We start from the raw sequence: 16,043 nt of genomic DNA, 5'->3' as shown, positions 1-16,043 counted from the left end.
CAATGCAGGGCGATTATCCATCACTTCGGGATACTGAAGTATATCAGTGAGTACACAAAGTCAACTGACTGACGCTGGCAACAAAGATTCCACAAACAGAAACGACGTATATCAGTATATCACTGCACGCTGAACTACACCGCTAGACGGGTAACAGGGCAACTGATTTTGGGTGGCCCTGTAGGCCAGTGGCAGCGTTCTTCCGGGAAAGGCCACTTCCCCCACCAAAGGCGCTGCTCGCTCTTCAGTTTACAGACAGACTATAGTTGTCACTTCAGTTGTCAGTCGGCACGTATGTTATCTCTGGTTTGTCATTGTTATTGTCTGTGTTTAATGTTGTGATTGGAAAACACTGTGCTGTAAGGAAATGTCTCACCAACCGGTAAGATTAGATTAGATAATATCACACGTAGATATACATGCACAATTTGTTCCAATTGATCCATAATGAGATAGAAGATCCTCCAAGATGTAGAACATACTACTTGTAAATAATTATACTGTAACCGTAATTATATCTATAGTCTGTGCAAGAAGGTTGTTATAGTGTGTTTTTGTTCAGATAATGAGTTGTTGTAGAGTCAGTTGTTATTTCACTCAGTATGTTTATTCGTATTTCATTCCATGACACACAAATTTTCGCTCGTTTTTGCAGGAGAAAGACTCAACACGTTGTTTGACATGCAGTTGACAAACTGTTATAGAATGACACTCACGTCTGTAGCAGAACATATTCCGCAGTATGGCTTTCGAGACGGGGGTTTATGCCGTATTGCAATAGGAAAAGAAGTGCATTGCCTGAGTCATGTTAAGACTCTCGCGAATTCTGTTGTTGGTGTGTGGGGTACTAATCATAGTACCCCTTATAACACACTACTTTCTATCAAAGGTTAGTGTACTTTGTTTTAATTATGTTGACGGATAGATTGATTTTGTAATTCATGTTTATTTGTCAACCAGCGATCATGTAGATGATTTGGGTTTCCTAAGGTATATACACATAACAAATAAATTGATTTAAATATCAACAAAAGTGACAAATATACGTAATTAGTGCATACATGAAGACAGTAACCAATAGCTTTTATAACACAGTATAGTGTCTGTACTATGACACAGTCTTTTTCCACATTAGTCTTAATTGCTACCTCTGTTACATTTCTATTTAATTTACTGAATGTTGCAATGTACAATAACTTTTTGAAGAGATACTTTTTTTTTTCAAACTGTCTAGCTCAGATATAACTATAATGCCTTGAGGTATTTTGTAATAAAATTTTAATCACAAGTATCACATATGGGACATGCTATTTTGTATTTTAAGTCTCCAATTTTTTTTCCTTTCTAGATATTAGCACTCATTGGTTATTGTGTTGTTTTTGTGTGTAGACGGCTTGTGGCATAGCAATGTTCTGATAAACATTAATATTTGGAATATATTCACAGGGGACAGTTAAGATCTTTAGCTCTTTATAACCCGAAGAACCCTCTTTTGATATGCTGAAAATTTTTCCTATGTCCTTTCTGGTTGAGCACCAGATTATTATATCATATGCAGTAACTGAGTGAATGTATACATAATTCTAATTAGTTACTTTGAAGCAATTACTACTACATGTAGATGCAAGTATCCTTAGAGCATAGCAAGCATATGATGTGTTTTTTTTTTTTTAATTGTTCTTGTGATATGTACTTTCTGCATCAGTTGGTTGGCTATATCCACCCTTAAAAATTTTTGTAGATTCAAGTATCACTCAAGTGTTACAGAAATACCATGTGTGGGAAGACAATCTTTTTGCAAAACATTATTGAGAATTTTTAGAGAAACAACATTTACAATAGACTGCAGAACAATCCTACTGCCACCAACATATATGTCATGAAAGGACCAAAATCACAATTCAAGAGGAATTGGGGCTTGCACAGAGGCTTATAGGCTATTGTTTTTCCCTTTCTCCATCTGTGAGTCGAACATGAAAGGGGAAATACGGAAGCGTCCGATCCCGCTCGTCTGCTTTGACCCATGACGTCACAAATATGGCGGAAACAAAAACAAACACACACACTTTCCACAAGAAGCCTAATGACACTAATGGGACAAGAGTGGGAAATGGGGTGTTTTGGGTGGGGAGCAAACTAAATACAAACAAATTTAGACGCCTTGCGTAGCTACAACGTGTAAGTGACGACAGCCATGCATGAATACCCACCCACCTCCCCAGGGGTCGTAACCCCTGCAACCCATAGAAGATAAAGATGCTTCCTTAGCTGATTAGTGTTTTTTGTCTTTTAAAAAAAAAATCTCATGGGATAGAACGAACAGATCAGAAAGATAAATATAATTAACTAAAACAGAAATTGGAGGAAACATAATTAAAATAAGTAATAAGTGTTTTTAAATTAAAAAAAAAAAACTCACGAGATAGAACGAACAGATCAGAAAAGTAAATAAAATAAAACAGAACTGGAGACAGCCACGCTCAAACCAAACTCCTCGCCGTCATGACGTCACACACGATGACACCCTTACGTCACGGGTCAAAGCCGACGCATGGGATCGGACGCTTCTGTCGACCCATGAAAGGAATTACTAGCAGTAGCAGAATGTGCCCTCTGCTGTTCACTGTGTGGTAGTTTGTAGAGTATGTTTGTGGATGAAAAACAGAATTATGTCTCCCTGCATGACACATTCTGGGAAGTTATTAATATAGATCCAAAAATAGGATTGCACCCAATGTACCCCTGTGTGCTACACCTGATGGTGTGTGGCGGAGGGTACTTTGAGTACCTCTATTGGTTCTCCCTTCTATTCCAGTCTCATATTGTTAGTGGGAAGAAAGATTGTCATTATGCCTCTGTGTGGGCTCTAATCTCGCTGATTTTATTCTCATGGTCTCTTCACGAGATATACGTAGAAGGGAGCAATATACTGCTTGACTTCTCGGTGAAGGTATGTTCTCGAAACTTTAACAAAAGCCTGTACCGAGCTACTGAGCGTCTCTCCTGCAGAGTCTTCCACTGGAGTTTATCATCTCCGTAACGCTTTCGCGATTACTAAATGATCCTGTAATGAAGCGAGCTGCTCTCCGTTAGATCTTCTCTCTCTCTTCTATCAACCCTATTTGGTACGGATCCCACACTGCTGAGCAGTATGCAAGCAGTGGGCGAACAAGCGTACTGTACCCTACTTCCTTTGTTTTCGGACTGCATTTCCTTAGGATTCTTCCAATGAATGTGTCTGGCATCTGCTTTCCCAACGATCAACTTTACATGATCATTCCATTTTGAATCACTCCTAATACGTACATGCAGATAATTTATGGAATTAACTGCTTCCAGTTGCTGACCTGCTGTATTGTAACTAAATGATATGGGATCTTTCTTTCTATGTATTCGCAGCTCATTACACTTGTCTACGTTGAGATTCAATTGCCATTCCCTGCACCATGCGTCAATTCGCTGCAGATCCTCCTGCATTTCAGTAAAATTTTCCATTGTTACAACCTCTCGATACACCACAGCATCATCTGCAAAAAGCCTCAGTGAACTTCCGATGTCATCCACCAGGTCATTTATGTATATTGTGAATAGCAACGGTCCTGTGACACTCCCCTGCGGCACACATGAAATCACTCTTACTTTGGAAGACTTCTCTACATTGAGAATGACATGCTGCATTCTGTTATCTAGGAACTCCTCAATCCAATCACACAATTTGTCTGTTAATCCATATGCTCTTACTTTGTTCATTAAACGACTCTGGGGAACTGTATCGAATGTCTTGCGGAAGTCAAGAAACACGGCATCTACCTGTGAACCCGTGTCTATGGCCCTCTGAGTCTTGTGGACGAATAGCGCGAGCTGGGTTTCACGCGAACGTCTTTTTCAAAACCCATGCTGATTCCTACAGAGTAGATTTCTAGTCTCCAGAAAAGTCATTATACTCGAACATAATACGTGTTCGAAAATTCTACAACTGATCGACATTATAGATATAGGTCTATAGTTCTGCACATCTGTTCGACGTCCCTTCTTGAAAACGGGGATGACCTGTGCCCTTTTCCAATCCTTTGGAACGCTATGCTCTTCTAGAGACCTACAGTACACCGCTGCAGGAGGGGGGGCAAGTTCCTTCGCGTACTCTGTGTAAAATCGAACTGGTATTGTAGTGTGTGGATTTTGGTAAATTGCTTTTTTTATGTCTTTGGTAGGTATAGATGTGACTGACAAGGTCAACAGTTTTCGGTTATCGGCGATGATGGGGGACAGTGTGTTGTATCTAATAAAATTTCTTTAACTATTCGGATTTTTTGATGAAGTCTTGAAGTGTTCAGTATGTCATGAACAAATGAGGCTTACTAAAGTCCCGGCATCTCGGACCAGGAGATGTCGTAGGGATAACAGGTCAAGGGAAGTGTTTGATTCCAATTTTGTGGTTTGTTGTATTTTTTGAGGTAGTGATGATTGTGGACGGACGTGGTTGTAGTTTTGGGTTTTATGATTTGGTATCGGTAGTTTCTGTTGACCAATATAGGTCAAGGGAAGTGTTCGTTTCCAGGGGATATTGTGTTTAGTGGAATTTGGGGAGTTTTGTGTTGACGGTTTTTTTTTCGTCATTTTGTGTGGTTTGGTATGGTGGTGTGTGTCTAAATTTGTTTATATTTACTTTGTCCCCACCCAAAAAACCCCAATTTCTGATGCTTGTCCCATTAGTTTCATTAGGTTTTTTGTGGAACGTGTGTGTGTTGGTTTTTCAATTTTTTTTTTCGTGTTTGTGATCATGTTTACATAATGACGTCATAGGCTCCATATTGGAGTCGTAGTGTATGGTCGTTTCCGCCATATTTGTGACATCATGGGTCAAAACAGATGGGTGGAATCGGACAGTTCTGTATTTCCGTATTTATTGGTGGAAATTAATTACCCAGAAGACAGACTTCTAGAATTCTTCTGGCAGCCAGTTTTTGGTAGAAAAGTGGTTCATTAGAATGCTTCATATCAATGACCTCTCGATGTGGTGACAAGTGAGTGTTTGATAGTTAGAGGACACTTTTGAGCTGAAAGCCCTAGGCATTTAGGTATCAAATGTATCATCAGTTTCATACTGTGCTGTCTTTAATCTGGAATGTACGTCTAAGAATGATTCTATAATGTAAAGTACATTAACAAGTGAATAATGTGGTAAAGAGTTGGAAAATGTATATGACACTTATGAAGTAAATCATGAAAGTCTAATAATATAATATTTCCTCTCTTTTTTTTCTTGTGCATTATATTACAGTATACTTAAATTTTTTGTGCATACTGATTGTATGTAACTGTTTGAAGAGAATAGCCTGGACAGAGGTGTGGTATTTGTTAAGTTGTATTAGATACTAAGTATGTAATTCTAAAATTTAATGTAAGAGTATTTTATTTGTGGCCATTTCGAGAGCCCTCAAGGAACAACCATGTTCCTTGACTCATATAATACCATTTCAGCATTATTGCCCAGTGAAAAAAATATGAGCTTATGATACATCAGAGCTGTTGTTGTTGTTGTGGTCTTCAGTCCTGAGACTGGCTTGATGCAGCTCTCCATGCTACTCTATCCTGTGCAAGCTTTTTCATCTCCCAGTACCTACTGCAACCTACATCCTTCTGAATCTGCTTAGTGTATTCATCTCTTGGTCTCCCTCTACGATTTTTACCCTCCACGCTGCCCTCCAATACTAAATTGGTGATCCCTTGATGCCTCAGAACATGTCCTACCAACCGATCCCTTCTTCTGGTCAAGTTGTGCCACAAACTTCTCTTCTCCCCAATCCTATTCAATACTTCCTCATTAGTTATGTGATCTACCCATCTAATCTTCAGCATTCTTCTGTAGCACCACATTTCGAAAGCTTCTATTCTCTTCTTGTCCAAACTATTTATCGTCCATGTTTCACTTCCATACATGGCTACACTCCATACGAGTACTTTCAGAAATGACTTCCTGACACTTAAATCAATACTGGATGTTAACAAATTTCTCTTCTTCAGAAACGCTTTCCTTGCCATTGCCAGCCTACATTTTATATCCTCTCTACTTCGACCATAATCAGTTATTTTGCTCCCCAAATAGCAAAACTCCTTTACTACTTTAAGTGCCTCATTTCCTAATCTAATTCCCTCAGCATCACCCGACTTAATTAGACTACATTCCATTATCCTTGTTTTGCTTTTGTTGATGTTCATCTTATATCCTCCTTTCAAGACACTGTCCATTCCATTCAAGTGCTCTTCCAAGTCCTTTGCTGTCTCTGACAGAATTACAATGTCATCGGCGAACCTCAAAGTTTTTATTTCTTCTCCATGAATTTTAATACCTACTCCGAATTTTTCTTTTGTTTCCTTTACTGCTTGCTCAATATACAGATTGAACAACATCGGGGAGAGGCTACAACCCTGTCTTACTCCCTTCCCAACCACTGCTTCCCTTTCATGTCCCTCGACTCTTATAACTGCCATCTGGTTTCTGTACAAATTGTAAATAGCCTTTCGCTCCCTGTATTTTACCCCTGCCACCTTTAGAATTTGAAAGAGAGTATTCCAGTCAACATTGTCAAAAGCTTTCTCTAAGTCTACAAATGCTAGAAATGTAGGTTTGCCTTTCCTTAATCTTTCTTCTAAGATAAGTCGTAAGGTCAGTATTGCCTCACGTGTTCCAGTGTTTCTACGGAATCCAAACTGATCTTCCCCGAGGTTGGCTTCTACTAGTTTTTCCATTCGTCTGTAAAGAATTCGTGTTAGTATTTTGCAGCTGTGACTTATTAAGCTGATAGTTCGGTAATTTTCACATCTGTCAACACCTGCTTTCTTTGGGATTGGAATTATTATATTCTTCTTGAAGTCTGAGGGTATTTCGCCTGTTTCATACATCTTGCTCACCAGATGGTAGAGTTTTGTCAGGACTGGCTCTCCCACGGCCGTCAGTAGTTCCAATGGAATATTGTCTACTCCGGGGGCCTTGTTTCGACTCAGGTCTTTCAGTGCTCTGTCAAACTCTTCACGCAGTATCATATCTCCCATTTCATCTTCATCTACATCCTCGTCCATTTCCATAATATTGTCCTCAAGTACATCGCCCTTGTATAAACCCTCTATATACTCCTTCCACCTTTCTGCTTTCCCTTCTTTGCTTAGAACTGGGTTTCCATCTGAGCTCTTGATATTCACACAAGTCGTTCTCTTATCTCCAAAGGTCTCTTTAATTTTCCTATAGGCGGTATCTATCTTACCCCTAGTGAGATAGGCCTCTACATACTTACATTTGTCCTCTAGCCATCCCTGCTTAGCCATTTTGCACTTCCTGTCGATCTCATTTTTGAGACGTTTGTATTCCTTTTTACCTGTTTCACTTACTGCATTTTTATATTTTCTCCTTTCATCAAGTAAATTCAATATTTCTTCTGTTACCCAAGGATTTCTACTAGCCCTCGTCTTTTTACCTACTTGATCCTCTGCTGCCTTCACTACTTCATCCCTCAAAGCTACCCATTCTTCTTCTACTGTATTTATTTCCCCCATCCCTGTCAATTGCTCCCTTATGCTCTCCCTGAATCTCTGTACAACCTCTGGTTCTTTTAGTTTATCCAGGTCCCATCTCCTTAAATTCCCACCTTTTTGCAGTTTCTTCAGTTTTAATCTACAGGTCATAACCAATAGATTGTGGTCAGAGTCCACATCTGCCCCTGGAAATGTCTTACAATTTAAAACCTGGTTCCTAAATCTCTGTCTTACTATTATATAATCTGTCTGATACCTTTTAGTATCTCCAGGGTTCTTCCATGTATACAACCTTCTTTCATGATTCTTAAACCAAGTGTTAGTTATGATTATGTTGTGCTCTGTGCAAAATTCGACCAGGCGGCTTCCTCTTTCATTTCTGTCCCCCAATCCATATTCACCTACTATGTTTCCTTCTCTCCCATTTCCTACACTCGAATTCCAGTCACCCATGACTATTAAATTTTCGTCTCCCTTCACAATCTGAATAATTTCTTTTATTTCATCATACATTTCTTCAATTTCTTCGTCATCTGCAGAGCTAGTTGGCATATAAACTTGTACTACTGTAGTAGGCGTGGGCTTCGTATCTATCTTGGCCACAATAATGCGTTCACGATGCTGTTTGTAGTAGCTTACCCGCATGCCTATTTTCCTATTCATTATTAAACCTACTCCTGCATTACCCCTATTTGATTTTGTGTTTATAACCCTGTAGTCACCTGACCAGAAGTCTTGTTCCTCCTGCCACCGAACTTCACTAATTCCTACTATATCTAACTTCAACCTATCCATTTCCCTTTTTAAATTTTCTAACCTACCTGCCCGATTAAGGGATCTGACATTCCACGCTCCGATCCGTAGAACGCCAGTTTTCTTTTTCCTGATAACGACATCCTCTTGAGTAGTCCCCGCCCGGAGATCCGAATGGGGGACTATTTTACCTCCGGAATATTTTACCCAAGAGGACGCCATCATCATGTAATCATACAGTAAAGCTGCTTTACTTTACAGCTTTACATCAGAGCAGCTTTGTGATTTTATTGACGACTTCCTAGCAAGTGGTATGCAACATGTTTTTCTTAATGGGACGAAATCATCAGGTGTGAAAGTAACTTTGAGTGTACACTAATGGTGTCAAATGTTATTTATTGTTCATGGATAATCTAAGTAATCTAGTGATAATGTCATAAACCCCTTCAGGCTATTTTTCAGGTGATGCTATTTTATATAGGAAGTGGAATGTCCCACAGTTGTAGGGAAATGTGAGAAGACCTGTAGGAAATAATATTTGATATGAGGACTGGCAGTTGATGTCAGCATGAGTAAGTGTAGCATAAAGTGAATAATTAGACTGAAACAGCCATCACTGTTTGAATAAACAATTGATTCTAGCAACAGTGACAACCGTAAAATATGCATGTGCATAACAAGGGGACCATCGGACTCGTTAATGATGGACTTTGATCAGTCGTAGGTATGTTGTAGAAGGACCTGTCCTGAATATCTGGGTACTGGCTTTTCATGCGGCAGCTCTTGAGTTTCTTGGAAGATCGTTGTTTTAGTCTTGTGTGTATCTCGTATACCTGTAACATTAGTCACTTTTCCACTGAGCGACCCTGGCGCAGCCGTGAGGTCCATAGCTAACAATGCTGGCGACATGGGTTTGAATCCTCCTTTTTCAATTTTATCATATAGAATATTATTAAATAGTATGCCTCATTCAGAATTATTCAAAAATAGTCATTTTCATGGTATTAATTTTGTTAATAAATCAATCATTACAGCAAATTTTCTTCAATTATGTATTCTGTTTATTACAGAGTGATTACAGAATTGCCTTACTGACCATTGCATGCTAGAACAGAATTTCATACGATATTTGTCGTAGAAGCAACTGAAACACAAATTTGTAGAGTACCATGCACATTTAATGGAAGCTACTGCCTTGCAGGCACATGGATTTTTCAGAAGCGATACCGGCAAACACATTTCAATTAAATTCAAAATGATTAATTTCTCTTTGATCAACTTTTATGTGATCCATGTGTATTTGATCATTTCTGAGAAAGTTGGTGTACTAAACTGAGACAGAACTAAAGATTGTCTCGAAGCGATTTCTCTATTAGACTTAAGCAAGGTGGGAGCAGTTTGAATTATTTTCATGAGAATTTTAGCCTGCCTGTAAAAATAAACATCACAGACTAGCAAAGGTGGAGTGGATTTGGTTGGGATAATATTTACAGTGCATGTGCATGGTTTTCTTTCATCTACTTAGACTTGATCATGGATCATCTGCAGAATCAATACTGTAATGAAATTTATCTTGTTTCACTTACAGAAGAATGACAGGTTTTTAAAACTCTCCATACAGAGCTTTTGTGAGCTTCCCTGATATCTATACATTACTATATTAATGAAGCCCACAAACGGTATACAAGACAGAACTTTAAAATTGACAATAATGGCTCTTGTCAAGAAAGAATTACGAACACTGGTACACGATCCTGTTAATACACATTCACAGGAAAAACAAAATTTTAGGCAAAATCACATAAGGCCGATGTAGTAGCAAACATACATCGTGACAAAACCACCATTACATAAGAGGTAGTGAGCTTAAAGCACTGAAGGTGCATCATAGCTTCCTGAGGAAATAAACCACTAAGGTTACCAGCATTAATGTTATACCGTAAACAGTACAGGTTTAAAGCCTTCGAAAAATTGTCTACAAGCAAGGTTCAACTGGTCGTTCAGTATATTACCATCCTTGAGCTCAAGATGTTTGAAAATTTGTAATTCTTCCCACAGATCTAATCTACGCCCTTTGTCTTCTCTGTGTAGGAAACAGTGTCTTCTAAATGTTTTGGAGTATGACTTTCTATCAGGAGGTGTTCAGCAAAAGTAGAATTGTGTATGTTATTGTTGTGGTCTTCAGTCCTGAGATTGGTTTGATGCAGCTCTCTATGCTACTCCATCCTGTGCAAGCTTCTTCATCTCCCAGTACCTACTGCAATCTACATCCTTCTGAATCTGCTTAGTGTATTCATCTCTTGGTCTTCCTCTATAATTTTTATCCTCCACGCTGCCCTCCAATGCTAAATTTGTGATCCTCTGATGCCTCAGAACATGTCCTACCAACTGGTCCCTTCTTCTTGTCAAGTAGTGCCACAAACTCCTCTTCTCCCCAATTCTGTTCAATACCTCCTCATTAGTTATGTGATCTACCCATCTAATCTTCAGCATTCTTCTGTAGCACCACATTTTGGAAGCTTCTATTCTCTTCTTGTCCAAAATATTTATCGTCCATGTTTCACTTCCATACATGGCTACATTCCATACAAATACTTTCAGAAACGACTTCCTGACACTTAAATCTATACTCGCTGTTAACAAATTTCTCTTCTTCAGAAGCGTTTTCCTTGCCATTGCCAGTCTACATTTTATATCCTCTCTACTTCAACCATCATCAGTTATTTTGCTCCCAAAATAGCAAAACTCCTTTACTGCTTTGTCTCATTTCCTAATCTAATTCCATCAGCATCACCCGAATTAATTCGACTACATTCCATTATCCTCGTTTTGCTTTTGTTGATGTTCATCTTATATCCTCCTTTCAAGACACTGTCCATTCCGTTCAACTGCTCTTCCAAGTCCTTTGCTGTCTCTGACAGAATTACAATGTCATCGGCGAACCTCAAAGTTTTTATTTCTTTTCCATGGATTTTTATACCTACTCCGAATTTTTCTTTTGTTTCCTTCACTGCTTGCTCAATATACAGATTGAATAACATAAGGGAGAGGCTACAACCCTGTCTCACTCCCTTCCCAACCACTGCTTCCCTTTCATGCCCCTCGACACTTATAACTGCCATCTGCTTTCTGTACAAATTGTAAAAAGCCTTTCGTTCCATGTATTTTACCCCTGCCACTTTTAGAATTTGAAAGAGAGTATTCCAGTCGACATTGTCAAAAGCTTTCTCTAAGTCTACAAATGCTAGAAACGTAGGTTTGCCTTTCCTTAATCTAGCTTCTAAGATAAGTCGTAAGGTCAGTACTGCCTCACGTGTTCCGACATTTCTACGGAATTGTGTATATTCACTCCTTTTTTACCTAATAAGTGTTCTTTATATCTTGTCTTTACCAGCTCTGCCTGTTTGATCAATATAATATGAAGGACAGTTGTTACAGGTTAGTTTGTAAACCCTTGAATTGGAAAACCAGTCGCCTGCAATGAGACGTTACAGTTATACTTTTTCTTTAGAAGACGTTTTATCCTATATGATATATTGCCCAAGAAAGGAATAGAAATAAATTTTTTAGCTTCTTTGCTATCAGTGGGGAGGTTGTTGCTCAAAGTCGAACAGTTTTGGGAAGTTTTCTTACTGAACATGTAATCAATCATATTCTGATTGTACCCATTATTGACCGCAATTCTTAGTTCATAAAATTGAAGTGACCTTTAAAATCCATGAAAATTGTCATGTCAGCTTTCTTCCCTTCTTCTTCTTCTTCTTCTTCTACTTCTTCTTCCTCATCTCTGTCTTCCTCATGTAGAAATATGGCCTTCACTGCCATCGAGAACATTACTTATGCCGCACTTCTTGAAAGATTTAACAGTAATGTCTTCTCTCACTCCAGATCATGTCTGGTTTCTCCACTGACACTTGATTGATTGTAGGTCACCTAAGCTCACTTTTGCATGAATTCATGTTAGGTTTTATTCCTTATCCATTTGTTCCATTCCTCTTTCATATACACTTTAAATGGTTTATTTATTGAGATGTCAAGAAGTTGCAATTGTGAAGTAAATCCTCCCAGAATAACAGCAAGCTCTGTATATCCCTGTCTCAGTTTCTCTTTCACAGAGTTTTTCAAATGACTACTAAACTGATCTAGCACAAGAAGAGAATTCTTCAATAAAGGACATTTCCTTCCCTCCCACACTATTAATCCATAATTTCGTGTCAGCCTTGCCCGTTCAACCCTCGTCATGTAGGCGAAGAACATGTGGCAGAATTTCAGAAGGTTTTGGCATTGTTTTGTGCTTGATAATAATCATTGGATTAAGTTTCATACACAGCATGAAGGACAACAATGTAGTGCAATTTTTCATGTCCACTTGTTTTCATGGTTACAATTCTTCTTTACTGGCCCACTAATTGCAAATGGTTTTTTCAGAGTCGAAATGCCACTCAGCTACTCTATTTCCATGTTCTCCTGCATATGCTATTACTTTCAGTTTATAGCCTGCATCATATGAGTACATTTTCCATTTTTTCCATTATGAAACTAGCTACTAGCAAAAATATTGTACTATTATCGATAACACACATTACTTTTAATTCAAGTTCACCAGCATTGTAGATTGGAATGACCTATCATAGGCTAGTCAGTGATGGCAGGACGGGGGAGAGACAATATGAGCAAGTTTGTGAATCTCTGCAATTCATGTCCGTTGCATCGGTGGACTGCTGCTGTCAGTTGGATCCAATATTGCCAGATAAAGATAGGTTTCTTGTGGCATGGAATATGTGGCATTTTTAAGAGTGGCAGGAATTTTAGATCAAATACTGGACATTATTATGTTAATTTCAAGTATAAGATGCATCTGAATTTTGGAATCAATGTTTTGAAGAAATAAGTGTGTTTTATAGTCTGTAAAATATGATAAGAAATTTGCTTATCAGCAGTCATTATTAACCCACACTTTTTGTGAACTCATCAGGAGAAGAAGGGGGGAAGGGTTGATAGTGTTATCAAAAGTATCCATTGTAACATTAAATCCAGTGTATAGACATAGACGTAGGTATCAACTATGATGACTGTTAAACTGACAAGAATACCATAGACATTTATCATATGCTCAAGATTTACTGCGTCAACTGTGATGACTGTTAAACTGACAAGAATACCATAGACATTTATCATATGCTCAAGATTTACTGAGTTCATAATTCCATGTTACATACCTTCATGAGGTCACCAGGGCAGACGTATTTGATTGTTTCTGTGAATACTTTCATACACTGAAACAGGACCTCTACATGCCAAGTGGTCTGATTTCGAAACTTTCCTGCATGGCCATCTTGAATTTTGCTGAAATTTTATGTGTACGTTCCCACGTTTTCCCAGTGGACACTGGTAAATTTTTACTTTCGCCAATTTAATGCTTACAGAGTTACGGTCATTTGTTTGACACCATAGTGCAGCTATCAGCAGTGCACCTGTGAGTTATCAGCAACTTTGAGATGTGGTATCTCTGGAAATATTTCCTTGAAAGAAACAAAACTTGCAGGTCTTTTTCCACACTTGCGAGTTAATTAATAAAAAGATTTCCTGACTGATTTTCGTATGGGTAATTTGAAGCAAAGTTGTCTGAAAAAATAGATCTTAAAAAAAAAAAAACAGTGAAATTTAGCTTTTTATCTCTCCAGAAGTAATTGTGGGGTAAACATGAAACTCTCCACTGAGTAAACTTACCAATACAATGACTGAGAATATAAAATATCATTCTCCTACTGCTTTCCAATAATTTACAAACTGAAGACAAAGTTGGCGACTTTCCTGAAAACACTGAAACTGGCAATTTTTGGCCCACATTCACGAGAAAGTCATCTGTTTTAATTAAAAATCCACTTAAAAACTGTATTTGATTTTTCAGTGTGAGCATATAAGATCCTAAAAAGGAACTAAAAGATGAAGCAAAATTGCTCGAAAAAATACATGCGTGAACAAATTCGGCTTTCTATATCTCTGGAAGCAATTGTGGGATAAACGTGAAACTATGGATGTAATAACTTGTCAATACAAATCTTCGAATATAAAATTTCATTCACCTACTGCTTTCCAGTAGTTTACAAATTGAGACAATTTTTTGTAAAAAGAAAGAAAAATCACAAGAATGGTTATTTTTGGCCCACTTTTACAAAAAGTCTTCTGCAATTTTCATTAGAAGGATCACATTCCAAACCACCTAAAAACTATATTTGCTTTTGCATTGTGAGCAAATAAGGCCCTAAAAACTATGACTAGGTGGAGGTGCGTTGAAAATAGGCCATTTTCTGCTGGTACTCAAATCTGACATCTTTTATTATGTTCTACTCTCTATGAAAAGTTCTACTCAAAAGTTCTGATGGCTAACAAATGAGCTGGAGTCAGAAAAACTGCAAGTAAGTTGTCTTTCTTGATTTTTAGACATCTCTACAGCATTCAGCTCTACAAATTATTTTTATAAAAAGAATGAAATGTCTGAGGCATCCAATAAAATAGAACAGTTTTCATCTGTTTTGTGGCTCTAATAATCACATTTGTAAATTGTATTTCTTTGAGTTCTGTCTTACAGAAATTTCATCCTTAACAATCCTCTCAGTGACACAAGTTTCTGGCATTATATTTTAGCTCATGACATCCTGCAGCAAATTAATGACATCTGCAAAAAATTTAAGTAGCTTGAGGTAGACTTCAGCTTAGGTTCCTAAAAGAGACCCCTTCCAGTATTTTTCCATGACATGTTTAGGAACGTATCGGGCTTGGGAGCCTGTGTGAAGAAACCCATATCAAGCTTGAGAACCTGTCGTAAACAAAATCCATCCGGGGCTGCTGTTGCTCATCTATCGGGCGTAGCCCCTATGAAGATGATGCTACTGCCTTTCTCACTTTAAAAGGAACCATCATGGACTGTAGCAATGCAATTATAAAATTTTTCATCAGTACACTAATGCTCCACATAAACTGCAAAATGTACTTACACAAAATACACTGCCTTAAACTGGAATTAAACTAGCACATCAATAATGATATGTCACAATAAAGACACACACTAATAATTCTCTGTGACATAAAACCAGTCCAAAAAATATCAGGAAGAATGCTATGAACTTCACCAAAATTTACACCATATGACAGTGGTGTAAAACCTGAAGGCTATTTAGACAGTGTGTGCTGCAGCTGTTATGCAATAATTTTTCAACCATGATCACCATTACGTTGCTTGTGCACAATGAAGTTGTGAAGTTTATAACCATTTTGACTCTGTAGCTACAGCAGAAAAACAGACTGAAATATGTAACAATGAGACATTACAAAAGACACCCTATTTTTGAAATTTTTTAATGTTATTCAGACATTATCTCATTTCCTAGTCATCAAGACTTTTAATATTGTCACCTGAGAAAGTACTAAACAATTGTGAAATATAATAAAAGATGTAAGATTTAATTTAAGTACCAGTGGAATATAGGCCCATTTTCAGAGCACCTCCACCTTGGCATTATTTATTTTTTTAGGGCCTTATATGCTCACATTGCAAAACCAAATCTAGTTTTAGATGTTTTAGAAGATGGTCTTCTCAATGACAATGGGTTAAAAGAGTCGGCAGATGACTCTTTTTTTTTTTTTTTCTTTAAGAGGGCCAAAATAGCAATTTTTGGCATTTTTAGGTAAATGGTAATTTTTGCCCTCAATTTGTGAACAGGTGGAAAGCTGTAGAAGAATGAAATTTTATGGTCTAA

General features: G+C 37.9%; 1 protein-coding gene across 1 annotated transcript in view; it reads left to right on the top strand.

Moving 5' to 3' along the window:
- Positions 1-265: 265 nt before the first annotated feature.
- The window catches only part of LOC126458265 (exostosin-3), a 154,239-nt gene continuing 138,461 nt past the window's right edge, over positions 266-16,043 (top strand). Inside the window, exons 1-2 of the mRNA XM_050095189.1 lie at positions 266-382; positions 656-889. Coding sequence (XP_049951146.1) covers positions 806-889 — 84 coding nt within the window. The 5' untranslated portion in view covers positions 266-382; positions 656-805. The remainder of the gene's footprint in view (positions 383-655; positions 890-16,043) is intronic.

This window comes from Schistocerca serialis, chromosome 2, assembly GCF_023864345.2.
Source record: "Schistocerca serialis cubense isolate TAMUIC-IGC-003099 chromosome 2, iqSchSeri2.2, whole genome shotgun sequence".
In the NCBI taxonomy this organism is placed as follows: domain Eukaryota; kingdom Metazoa; phylum Arthropoda; class Insecta; order Orthoptera; family Acrididae; genus Schistocerca; species Schistocerca serialis.
This window is presented reverse-complemented; position numbering and strand designations above follow the sequence as displayed.